This window comes from Aedes aegypti, chromosome 3 (assembly GCF_002204515.2).
Source record: "Aedes aegypti strain LVP_AGWG chromosome 3, AaegL5.0 Primary Assembly, whole genome shotgun sequence".
Taxonomy (NCBI): Eukaryota; Metazoa; Arthropoda; class Insecta; order Diptera; family Culicidae; genus Aedes; species Aedes aegypti.
The window spans coordinates 169,342,287-169,355,294 of record NC_035109.1 but is presented as its reverse complement, the minus strand read 5'-3'; the positions used below and the strand labels follow the sequence as shown (position 1 = coordinate 169,355,294).

Here is a 13,008-nt window from a genome sequence, read left to right as displayed (position 1 = left end):
TGTCTTATGAATCTCAATCTCGTCGAATGAAATACGCAAGTGTCTTATGAACCAACAAAAAAATAATAAAAAACGCGTTCATTAGTGTGATCTTATGAAAATCATGCGAGATTTTTGCCTCAGTGAACGGTTACCCAGAGTTATATGGTCAATTTCCATATTTTGTCCAATTGAGGCGATGTTGTATACATATATGTTCAAGTAAAACTACAGTGACTCAAATACATGTTTGTACAGGGCATTGTTATTCGACAACCAGAAACTGTTTCAATTCACTTTCATCTTTTGAATGCCTACTGGAATGTATTGAATTTGTGACAAAAATTGACCCAATTCCCATATTCGTACTCTTATCGACATTCAAACATACAACATATTAAACTCCTAGAGTTCATTTCTCGCTCAACTTTTGAACTTTTTGAACAATTTATAAGCCGAGTGGTTAGAGTCCGCGGCTACAAAGCAAAGCCATGCTGAAGGCGAAGGTGTCTGGGTTCGATTCCCGATCAGAATGGAATTTTCTTTGACTTCCCTGGACATAGAGTATCATCGTACCTGCCACACGATATACGAATGCGAAAATGGTAACTTAGGCAAAGCAAGCTCTCAGTTAATAACTGTCGAAGTGCTCATAAGGAATGGACCGATGCACGATTTCACTATCTGACGTTTGAGCGGTGCCATGTTATTTACGTGACCATGGCAACGAATGAATTCGCACCACTCAAACGTCATATTAGTGAAATTCAATTTTCATCAAAATTCTTCAATTGTTATTTTTAAATGATGTAATCCAAATGTTGGTTCAGAACAATAGGAAAAGGTTAATTTTAAACTTGCCTGTACAAATTAAACAAAGAACCTTGTTGTACAGCAAACTACCCTATATCATGCTGCTTATACCTCCACATTGTTGATGCTATCTCAACATTCAATTTTCTATGAACTCATATTCAACATGTACAACACCCTTGGTTTTCCATGATCAGTATGAAATATCTCGAATGAAGAAGAGGACCCTTGATGGGTGCCCCTTTCGAGCCCAACCAAGGGGTCTCGCCAAACACAGAGTAACGCTATTTTAGCTGACTCGCTGGACAATCGTCCCGTCGTTGCTATACATGTAACACCCACAGACAGTCTTAATTTGAAATATCCTAATTGTAAATTCGCACCGCATAATCCGAAACTTCCTTATTTTGAAAAATTTGATAACCTAATTGCGTAGAGCCGCCGAGTTTGATGGTGGACATCTACTTAGCCGGACTAAGATGGCTTGTAGTGTTGGGTCATATTTGTCCGTACAGGTTGATAGCTTTTAGGAACCCTATTAAAGTGAATACGGTGGCCGCCTCGTTTCCTAGTGCGCTGCGGATACTTCCCGAAATTCCGAAGGATCTCCGGGCTGATTCTTATTGTTGACATGTACATATAAAAAAGTGCTTGACGGAGTTCTGAACACCACAAATAGAGCATATTCAGACAGATTCTGTCTGAAAGGACCACGTCCATCCATGTTATGAGAAACCCGCGTATGCCCGGTTCTTAAACTGGAGATGACTCGTTGATTGTGCAGAAGAGGACAATCGACCCAGCTTTCGGTTGATTTTTCGCAGGTGCTGAGAGTAAGACTGAGCCCATTCAGTACCCCATACGTTCTTAAAGGTTTTCGAAATCCATCTTTTGACGTTATCGAAAGGAATCGTTTCGTCGAAAGAGGAGAAGAATGGCCTGTCCCGGCGAAGTTATCGGCAGCTACATTTCCGGGTATCGCACAATGTCCGGGAATCCATGCGTAGGTTGTGTTCGGCAGAGCATTCTCCAGCGTTCCCTGAATCCATGGATGTGTGGGCCTTTTAGATTGCAAGGCAGAAATCACGCTTGCTGAATCTGTAAGGATTAATACTGATCGGTCGGATGGTATGGTGGCTGCTATGAAAATAGCAGCGGCTTCCGCGGAAAAACGGAGCATGACTAATGCTTAGTGAAATGTCGGAGGCCGAAACTCCCAAACCGACACCAAGGTTCGAGAGTGACCCATCGATACTTGTTATGTAGCCAATCGAGGACGGTAGCCCTAAGAAACGATTAATTGTCACCTGCGCGAAACTGATTTGCAATTGCGTTGTCTATGTTTGGTTTCGATGAGTGCAAACAAATGTCTCCGTACCAGTGAACTCTGGCCACTGAGGGGAGGTCCACGTTGGCGGCCGACCGGAGGATTCTGCACCCTTCAGATAGGGTAAACATCCTTTCGTCTCCAGATGTTTTTTTCGGTAATAGCGGCAGCTTTTCTGTAGACAGCAGTGTATATGAAAAAACGGAAGGGGAGAAGACCTGCTTCGACGCAGCTTGAGTCCGCCGGAGTTGATGGGAGCAACCCTGATATTATGCGTATATACCCGTGGTATACGGGAGCGAGAGTGCTAACGAGTCGGTCTAACGCTATGCATGTCCTTAATAAAGATAATAATAATAATCTTAGACAAAGTTGTTAAGGAGATCAAGGGCTGACATGAGGTGGTCATTCAGATGCGTATTTCTGCCACCAGGCGGCGCTAGTATGTCTGAGAATTTTTTTTGCAAATATCTCAGGAGCCTGACTATTTACACGGAGCCGCAAATCAACCCAACTTTGATTTCTTTTGACGCAATTCGGCTCTTCCGTGGGATAAACCAAATTTTTAGTTAACTGGTAAATACCTATCATTAGGTTGTTTCCATTTAACAGCGGCAAAACAAACAACTCAGTGCAAAAAAAAAATCTACCCAGCGTTAGCTTTCGAAGTCTCCGGGATGGGTTAAAACAACTTAACGTTAGGTAAACTCGAAAGAACCCAAATTTGGCTTATTCCATTGAAATTCAACGCTGGGTCAGTGCGTCTCTCTCTGGTTTTGACAACATTGCTGTTGCGAGAGAGGCAAAACAACCCAACCGTGGGTAAAAACTAAATGCAGTTTACCAAAATTTGAGTAATAAGAACTTATTTTTTGGGTAGTCTGATTTCTCCGTGTAGAAAGATGGCGTCTTCGGCAACGTTGTTCATTCAACGCTATAGTTTTCGAGTATGTTGTATCAAAATGTTGCACTAGTGAGCACAAAACTTGTTTTGCAGATATATAAGGAGCCTGACGACCACTCAAGGTCTATCATTGTTCTAGCTAGTTAAATCAAAATTATGCCACCAGGCGGCGCATGGAATTTTTGTTTTGCAGATATATCAGGAGCCTGATCTTTTAGAAAGGTTGCGTTTTCGGCAAAGTTGTTCAGTGACTCAAAAGTTATCTGTTTTGAATCAAATGAAATTAAAAATTTTGCCACCAGGCATCGCTGATGTACATAAAACTATTATTTTACAGATATCCCAGAATCTTGACCACTTAGAAAGATGGCGCTAGCTAACATTTTTATGCAAAATTTCATTCCATCACATATTTACACATCACAGGGTGGCCACCGAACCGGGAAAAACGGGAAAAGCGGGAAAAAGACGGGAATTTGAATCCATCGGGAAAAAGACGGGAAAAACCGGGAATTTCAGATGGTCACCGGGAAAATAATTTTGAACGGACTTCTTCAAGCCCTAAATAAGTTGTTGAAAGTGTGATATTTCCATTAAGCATCTATAATCTTGGACAAATTACATTTGATTATTAAGGATTCAACTACTTGTAGAAATAGTTTACTTTGTTGTTGAAGTTTATTCTTAGAAATGTTTCAAATTAGTTGGTAATGTTTCGAAACATTTTATGATTTTTTTTTTTCTCTTACTGTCAGTCTTACTGTTCTCTAGCTTATCTGACTCGAAGTTCTGAATCAGAGTTTTAAAATTTATTGCACTCAAACATATTGGATTCATAATTTTCTTTAGTTACTGAATAAAACATCGAAAAATCTGAGTATTTTTGACAACAATGCTTCATTTATAAGAGCTTCTAATGTATCAATCATTATCTAATCGGCTAAAAATTAAATAAGTAAGGTAAGACACATGCTTCAACATATGTCACGAGTTGGCTTGAGAAAGTAACGATCGATGTGAACAATGCTTTCACTTTTTTCATCAAGGACTCCAAAGTGTGTTTGAAGAATGATATTTTTATAAATCCTCCGAGAAAGTTGAAAAAACTGGAAATGCAAATTGGACGTAAACTTCGGGATTTTTGTCAAAGCCACTACGGCCTACTGGTCAATACAACGTTTACCAGGACAGCTGACAGTTGATAAATATGGACTTGGTAGCTTTTAAATAAACCCATGTAAAAATGAAACAAAAGTACCAAGAGTAGAAACCGCCCTATTGGCACAATTGCGGGGATCAAAAACTCAGTTTTGAGAAAATCGACTTATTTTTTTTGTTCCGTTTTACGGGAGCCAAAAAACAAGTAATATTCTACGAATAGTATAGTTTTTTTTTATTATATTGGATTTATATTGGATGACAAAATCAGTTTTTTTGGTATATTCAATTAAAAAAAAACCGGCCAAAGGGTCACCCTTTTGCATTTGGGCCCCTCAATTAAAAACCGGGAAAATTTAGAAAATTATACCGGGAAAACCGGGAAAAAAGCGGGAATTTCAAAATGGATATTTGGTGGCCACCCTGACATCACAATATTTACAGTGTACAAGGCAGAAAACTTATGTAATTCTGAGCATAATGAAAGCTCTCAGTTAATAGCTGTGAAAGTGCTCATAAGAACACTACGCTGAGAAGCAGGCTCTATCCCAGGGAGAACTTAATGTCAAGAAGAAGAAGAAGCCACTCCTCTCCCTTTTTAGTGATATTTGTTATACAGCCTTTATGAATCGATTTCAGGAAAAATCAAGATTTAGTTCTAATACATATTCATATTTTCAAATTTATATAAGGAGTGGATATTGTTTCTAAGTGTTTGATGATAACAATGACTTCCCGTGGCGCATGACTACAACGACATCCTCAATGCCAAACGACTTAGGCCTAATCGTAATCTTTTTTGTCCAAACATACAGATATCTAAAGAGGATTTCCTTAATAATGTGTGTGTAGATTGTATGGATCGCATCAATACTGTTCGGACAATTCACCAGCAATTCCTCCAAAACAACGACAAATTAAAACAATTGCTAAAAACATTTAACGAAGCTTCAGAGGACGTCGAAGTACTTGTCATAGATGACATTCATCTTCTAAATGAGCACGAGTCACATAAGTTGTCGGACGTTAAAACGGATATGCGTTTTATGAAATGCGAACCAGAACCATCATCACCCATCAGCACACATTGCGGAGAAGACGGTAATGTAGTGCAACAAACTGACGAAGTTGAAATTGAATTCATTAAAAGTCAACCGGTGGATTTGGATGACGAAGAAGTGATTGATCATAATCTGTTAGTAGATGTAATCAATAGCAGTATTCAGGACAATGAAGTACTTGACCCTTGTGCACATGTAACAGACAACACTTCGGATAATGTACAAATTGAACAAATCATCAAACTCAAATCCTCCACAAAAAAAGCTCAAACGGATTTTCAAACTCCATATTTCAAATGTTACTTTTGTAAGACGACCTTTCAACGGGAACTTGATTTTACTGACCATCTCCACGTGCATTTTGGAGAAGTACCGCTAGTGTGCGATAAATGTGATAACATCGTGATCAAAAGCGTGCGTCAGGCTAGCAAACATTTGGCGCTACATGACGAAGAAGAACGCCCCCACAAATGTCGGATATGTCAGTTGCGGTTTTGTACCCGCGAAAACAGCCTAGCACACGAGCGCAAAATTCATCGAATGAAGGTCAAGATCAAGGAAAATGTTGATGGTTACGCCGATAAGCAGAAGCTGAAAACGTTTAGGTGTAAAATTTGTGGGCAATCCGCCCCTAACTACCAAAGTCTGAGGAAACACGAGCTGACACATGATTCTCATCAGCCTGTTCACACCTGCGAAGTATGTGGCAAACAGTTCGCAGCTAGGAAAAACCTAACCAGGCACCTTATGATTCATACAGGTTAGTAACTAACATACAAAAGCGGAGCTGGTAGCAGGTCTCTTTTTAGAGACTTGGTTTCTATTTCAATGCAAGTCTCTTGAGAGTCCCTATTTGTAATAGAAGGCTTCTAAAATCTCTTTTTTATACGAAATGGTCTCTAAAGTCACTATTTTCTTCTCCTCCATTCGAAATACTTGACCAGGAATTTCCACAGGAATAAGGTACTCTGAAAATTTTCGAAAATGCTATTCCAGGATTTCTTTCAAAGATATTTCTACCGATTTCTCTAGTAGTCATTCTAGCAGATCTTTCAAAAATTCGTACAGGAGTTCTACAAAAAAAAATCCCCAAGGCTTTATCCAAAGTTTCTGAAGAAATTCATTAAAGGGTTTTCCTGAAACCCCTACAAGAATTCCTCATTCCCTGCGTCGATTTTTTTTTCAGGCAAATACAACTACAATTACAATTTCGGACAAAAATGAATTAATTGTCCAGGGATTCAAAAGTTTTATGAATTATTTGTGTTTGCTTAGATGATAATATTAACCAATTAAAATGGTAACAATAACCAAATTTTGTCGTTTAGTTCTTGTCCATCTGAATTTAAAGTATTTCTTAAACCTGGAATCATTTTGTAAAACCAGGAAAAACCTGGAATTATCAGGGAATTTCATTTCTATAAACGAGTAGACATCCTGAAATACTACAGTAATTATTCCGGCCAATTCTCAGAGTGCGTTGTAGCCTCGTGCTGTGCGTATACAAATTCTTCCTGTTCTTGTTAGTTTTTCTATTGCTTAAGCATTATGTATTAAGTAAAGTTTATTGAAAGGTTTGTTTTCTTTCATAAGCAGGTGAAATCGAATCACCTCTAAAAAATCTGAATTGCTACGGCAATTTTTTGTGTTTATTATAAAGGCTTGCTACGGCAAATAAAATGTAATATGCTGTTAGAAAATTATTAAAAGAAACTGAAATTAATGTAATGTTTGAAAATATACTAATAAAGAAATTAAAAATTAATAAAAAAAATAATTGGTTCCTTTAGGGCCGAGAAGTCAGTCCTAAGAAATCAGTGGAGGGATCTATGGAGAAATTATTGCTTGAGCTTTTGAAAATATCCTAAACGGAAATCTTGGACGAAATCCTAGTGAAAGAGATTTATGAATAACTGGATGAACTTCAGGATTTTCTTGAGAATTTAAAAAAATGTATTTGGAATAATTCCTGAAGAAATTCATGGTACAGTCTCTGAAGTAATTTTTTAAAAAATTCTTGAAGGTATATAAACTTTTTTAATGAGAAAATTTATTAAGAAATACCTAAATTACTTGTTTTAATTATGAATCGTGGTTTACGGCCAACCAGCCGAGTGGAAGTTTAACAACTACCGAAATTAGTTTTTAATGAAATTCCTGTAAAAAAAACCTTTAAAAAAATGCAAACTTGGTCCATACATTTGCTTAAAAACAACAAGGTCCACACTCAGTTATCAATGGTTTTTAGGATCATAAGTTATGCGAGAAATCTTCTAATTGAATTTTGGTTTTCCTGTTTATACCATTATTGTTTACTTGATTCATGCATGGTCTCTTTTTGGTCCCTTTTCAAGCATAAGGTCTTTAAAGTTCATATTTTGAAGGCACTCTGTCGCTACCAGCCCTGCAAAAGTGAAAATCGCTGAAAGTTTAAATGACGATGAATCGCAGCCACACCTCTACTTTTCAAGAGCCCAATTGCAACGGTTCTCGCTGATTGGTTCTCCAGATGTGTGCTCTTGAAAACTCGACGTGGGGCTTCGATTCATCATTACATTAACGCCTCGACACTTAACTACTTTCAGGTGAACTCCCATACAAATGCGAATTTTGCGAGCGGGCTTTCAGGCAAGCTGGAGATCTGAAGGATCACATCAGATGTCACACCAAGGAGAAACCATACATGTGCAACGGATGCGGGATGCGGTTTCGAAACATTTCGATGCTACACATTCATAGAAAAAAGCGACCATGCTCAATCGATGAGTAGCGGTAAGTACCTACGAAACATGTGATACTTTTATTTCAATACAAACGATAATTACTATTTGATTGATGGTGAACAGTAATGTCAGTCTAAACTGTTCCGAAGTCCATTGTTGTAAGTAAGATAGAAATTAGTAGGTTAGAATTTGTTAACTTAAGAGCATTTCATTTTTCAACAAAATTGTTTATTCAATAAACCATCAAACTTTCGACATAATGGGGAAATTTTGGCTACGAAAAACGTTAGACTTATGGTTGCCCTTGCAATTTGCGCATACAAACTTTTCGGTATCTTTCTTCGCAGGACAGACGTCCTTAGCATAAGAAGAACTTCCGCAAATCATGCATTTAGCATCCATGCGGCAATGTTTAGTTTGGCACCGACGGTACTGAGTGGGGTTCTGAAAATTTCCTCCAAATTTCTGGAAATGTTCCCATGTCACACGGACATCGAACATAAGTCTTTCTTTTTCTTAAGCTTCAATATTATTAAGATCACTTTTGTTCAAATGAACTAAATAATATTCTTGAGAAAGCCCTTCCGACGAATGCCAGATTGGGTTCTCCTTATCATAAAGATTACTTGGACTCAAAGGTAAAATCAAACTAAATTCCATTTTTGATCTCTTCAGGTGACTTATAGTCACTCTACAGATCTTTCAAGACGATTTTGAACAAATGATCAGTTTTGTCGTCATCAGTAAAACAATGTGCTTCTTCTCTTCAATGTGTTTGAGAAGAAGTTCGCGATCTTTAAAAGTTTCCGGCAAAAAACGGCAGTCTCCTTTCTTTGCGATTTGGAAGGAAACTTTGATTTGATTGAACTCTTAGAAGTGACCTTCTAAGAGACCCAAGACGGTGTCCAAGAGTACATTTGCAACATTGTTCGTTCAAGCACTTTTTCTAAATCGCTTTTTCGTTAGAAAATAATGGATTGAAATCGTTGGAAAGAAAGGATGAACACAGAGTTTCTTTGCTAAATGACCGTTTTTGCAATTGAATATCGTGTTGGGGGGCATGAAGATAAACAACACGAAAAGATCCTCGACCGGCGGTATTTGAACCCATGACCTTCAGTTTGATATCGCTATGATGTGATATTGAAAAAAAAAAAAACTGTAGTTGCAATCAATCTAGAACATCATTGTTCGTGTACTATCTTGCATATGCTTTAAAAATGTATCTTTCTTTGGATTATTAAAGCATTTCTAGCACGTACAATATAAACTTGTTTATTTCTACTATCACTATACATGTCAATTTGTGTTAAAATTGATAGCTTAATGAGTAATTAATACTTCTCGTTATGACTTTTTTTTTTTAAATATCTATAAAATCAATGGACTAAACCTCAGTTCAACATGTATAATAAACGAAACATTATTCTCATGGTTAACCCTGTGCGGTTCAACTTTTTGTGCTACTGTCAACCCTAGTAAATAATTCAGGTGGGTAGTCTATCAATTTGCTAAATCAACCTTTATACCGTAAAGTACCCATATTTCGCGAGCGCTCCTTACTTCGCTCACTGACATTTTAAACATGTTTTGCTGGCTAGTATTTTGAATAAATCTACTTCAGTTATCGTTATATAACATGCAATTATATAACGCAATATGTATCAACAAATATGAACAAAATGGCAATGACCGAAATTAGGAGCGTGCGCGAAATATGGTAGCATCATGGTACTACACATCTTCGTCATCACTGTGCGTACAACTGACCTGCTCCTGCCACCAATCATATACCTCGTAAACCATATTTATATGCGGATGGCCGGCTTTGCTATTATTATTCTGCTGCATTTCACTACCGTGGGTTAAATGGTGATAATGCTGGTGCAAAGTGTGGCTGTGGTTCAATTCGTTGATTTGTGTTATAGTTTTGGTGTTAGAACCCTGCTGGCGTTGGGATTTTTTCTTGGTCATGTAGCGGTCTTTTTCATTTTTAGCCTGTGGATCGGAGAGGGTTGGTGCAAGGAACTTCCGGCCGCTAGTGCTTCCGGTGGAATCGGACCGAATCAAATTGTTCTGCGTTTTCTTCCGATTTTTGGCGTTGTTCTCTATTTCTTTGGCAGCTTGCTCTGCCGATTCGGACTCAGGATTTACCTCCTTGTTCAGGATTGGTTCCTCTACTTGATCCTGTTGAGGATTTAGCTGCTGTGGTTGTTGCTGCTGTCTTTGAAGACTGTCGTTCGTTGCCCTCAATCCGGCAATTAACGGATTATGCGCTTTCTAAATATTAAAAAATAAGGAATATTACATAGTTCAATGAACATATTTATGGTTTCTTTTCATTACCTGATTATTTGCCCTTATTTTCTTCAAACATCCCTCCAGCCACGTCCGAATGGTTTGTTTGGCTACTTCTTCTTCGATTATGTATTCGAATTCTTCACGTGCCAACAGTTCCTCCAGTTGGAGGGCTTTGCGAATGTCCACCGAACGGTACGATAACATACTGTGGAATAGAGCCAGAATTATATTGGATCCTGATGTTACTTCTTACCTATCGTCTTACTTGATGACATCGTGGAAGGTAACATCCTCGCCGTTGTGTAGTTTGTCCAGTTCATAGCACATGTACTTGAACAGGAGCCTATCCTTTTGGGGGTCGCACTCCAATCTACCTTTCAGAAGTCGTAAGATGAACTTAACTCTTCGAACTGGGATTACTCCTCGTTGATGAATATCTACTATGTTCCAGGTGTTTTGGAAGTTTCTTATATCTGCGTACGACAGTAAGGCATCCTCTTCGTTCGAGTAAAATAATGAAAAGTTCTCCATAATAATAGCTACAAGACGATAAATGGGTTAGTTTGAGATATTCTATGGTGTGAAAACGACATCTGCAATCCTACCGACAAGTAGATTAAGAACAATGTATGTAATTATAACGTAGAAGGTGCAGAAGTAGATCAGGCTGGCGGTGAAATTCCCACAGTCCGTTTCCCAGTAGTTGGCAGCCGGTGTACAGTAGGGAGGCTGAACCATACAGTCATGCATAATTTTGTTCCAGTCCTCTCCGGTTACGATGCGAAATAGCATTGCCACTCCTGCCACTGGTGTGCCGAAATTTGCTCGGCTAGAATTGTTCAGATACATACATATAACAGAAAAAGAAACACAGATCAAAGAAAAAAGCATCGTTTCCGAAACAGCTACAAGGTTGATAACAATTGTACACAACATCGTACGAATTACGTTCAACTATACATGATTTGGAAAAAGAATAAAAGTGAACAGACTATATAGCAGTGTGGAGCAGGACTGGTTTAGATAGATGGAAATATCATTGTTTAGGTCTAGAACATTAAAAAAAAACTTGAAAGCAGTGGAGAGAAAACTTTATTTTTTCCTAATGGAAAAGTACAAGAAAATTCAAGTTGATACAAAATTATAACAACCTACAAAAGATTCACATTATCTTGTAAATCAATTTAGGATTGTGCGTGTTTCAGTTTGAATTGTATAATCTGAAATTTTCTTGTACAATTTCTCTGTTTATTTGGATATATCATATCAATGGTTATCCATCATCTGCACACGGAATGCATTCGCCCGGTGAACACGAGGAGCAAAACTTGAAATAAGTAAAATAAAAGCAATATTGTTGGCACTCGAAGTTGCAACATAGTCAGACAGCGAAGAACAGAATGAATCAATTGGTACAGCTTCGTCAACATGATTTACTGAATTGCATGCCAGCATGCGCGCTTGTTAGTTTAATGAGAGTTCATGAGAAAGGCCTATAGGATATGGTTTACTGGCGGTATATATTCGTATTTATGAAGGTAGAAATACAACATCGACAATGAATGCATGTAACACTGGTGTGAACAAATAAATCAATAGGAATATTGAAGGTAGCGAGGAAGGGGTTAACATATCTAGAAGACTGCATTATCTAAAAACGTTTGTATTTGTTACAAAACAGAGAAAGTAAATGTGAAATTGTACCATTGGATCTAACCTTATGTTTTATTTTATTCGTTTGCTTTAATGGAAACTGTTCAAAGTATTGTGTATTGAGAAATGATGAATTTATAATCAGTACGTTCGTGTACCGAATTCTGACTATACACACGGTATTTTTTGTTTGTGGATGGTATAGGCTAGCTGTTGTTATTACAGTGAAACCTCCATGAGTCGATATTGAAGGGACCATCGACTCATGGAAATATCGAGTCATGGAACAGCAATCCTTTGGAAAGCTGTTTGAAGGGACCATCATAGTAACCATGAAATTTTGTTTCCAGTATGGTTCCATGAGTCGATATCGAGTCATGGAACATCGACTCATGGAGGGATCACTGTATACCTCTTCTATTGATCATAAAATTATATGCAAAACGCCTTTATCTATGTTAACAGCACGTCCGGTGAGAAACACTGGAATTAACTTATTATTCCACTGAATTCTCAGGATTCCTAATGATTTCTATTAGTATGCCAAATATTTACTCGCTGATATTTCGAAGATTTTCATCGTATGTAATCTGAAGAATTCCCAATAAAATATCGGAAATGTCATTGAAAATTTCCACTGGAATCCCAAGAATCTCACTTGAGTTCGAAAGACTTCCAACAAAGTCTCTAGAATTCCCACTAGAATCCCAAAAAAATGTGTCGGACTCTTGAAGATTTGGTCGAATGTTGGTATGAATCCTGGATTTTTTGTATATCGGTAATAAATCTTGATATTCCAGTAGGATTCCTTGATGTCTGAGGGGAATGTTGTAGTTCCTGTGATCCCTGCGATAATTCCAATAACGGAAACTCTTGGATTCTGGGTGAAATATTTGGCATTTCGGTGAGAACCATCAAGATGTCGATAAGCATTCTGACAATTTGGTAACTAAAGCTGGGAATGTAAGAGCTTTTTGAGAATCGTTGAAATTTGTGAGGATTGCCTTAGAAGTCCCAACATTATCATATAAATCCCAGTGATACATATCTATCGATATCCGAAATATTCGAATTGGAATTCAGATGATT

At 37.8% G+C, this 13,008-nt stretch overlaps 2 protein-coding genes across 8 annotated transcripts in view; one reads left to right on the top strand and one right to left on the bottom strand.

Annotated features, from left to right (window-relative positions):
• LOC5579949 (histone-arginine methyltransferase CARMER) overlaps positions 1-13,008 on the top strand; it is a 165,638-nt gene that overhangs the window by 15,293 nt on the left and 137,337 nt on the right. Inside the window, exons 2-3 of one of the 3 annotated variants that reach the window (XM_021854388.1) lie at positions 5,034-6,002; positions 7,828-8,014. The gene's annotated coding sequence lies outside the window, so the exon portion shown is untranslated. Of the gene's footprint in view, positions 1-4,996; positions 6,003-7,827; positions 8,015-13,008 lie in introns of all 3 variants that reach the window. The other 2 variants (XM_021854387.1, XM_001652188.2) reach the window with 2 other exon arrangements.
• LOC5579947 (sodium leak channel non-selective protein) overlaps positions 9,131-13,008 on the bottom strand; it is a 72,796-nt gene continuing 68,918 nt past the window's right edge. For all 5 annotated transcript variants that reach the window (XM_001652186.2, XM_021854383.1, XM_021854385.1 and 2 more), the window contains exons 10-13: positions 10,872-11,095; positions 10,532-10,805; positions 10,312-10,471; positions 9,131-10,245 (exon numbers count right to left, since the gene is read on the bottom strand). In XM_001652186.2, coding sequence (XP_001652236.1) covers positions 9,700-10,245; positions 10,312-10,471; positions 10,532-10,805; positions 10,872-11,095 — 1,204 coding nt within the window. In that variant the 3' untranslated portion in view covers positions 9,131-9,699. The remainder of the gene's footprint in view (positions 10,246-10,311; positions 10,472-10,531; positions 10,806-10,871; positions 11,096-13,008) is intronic.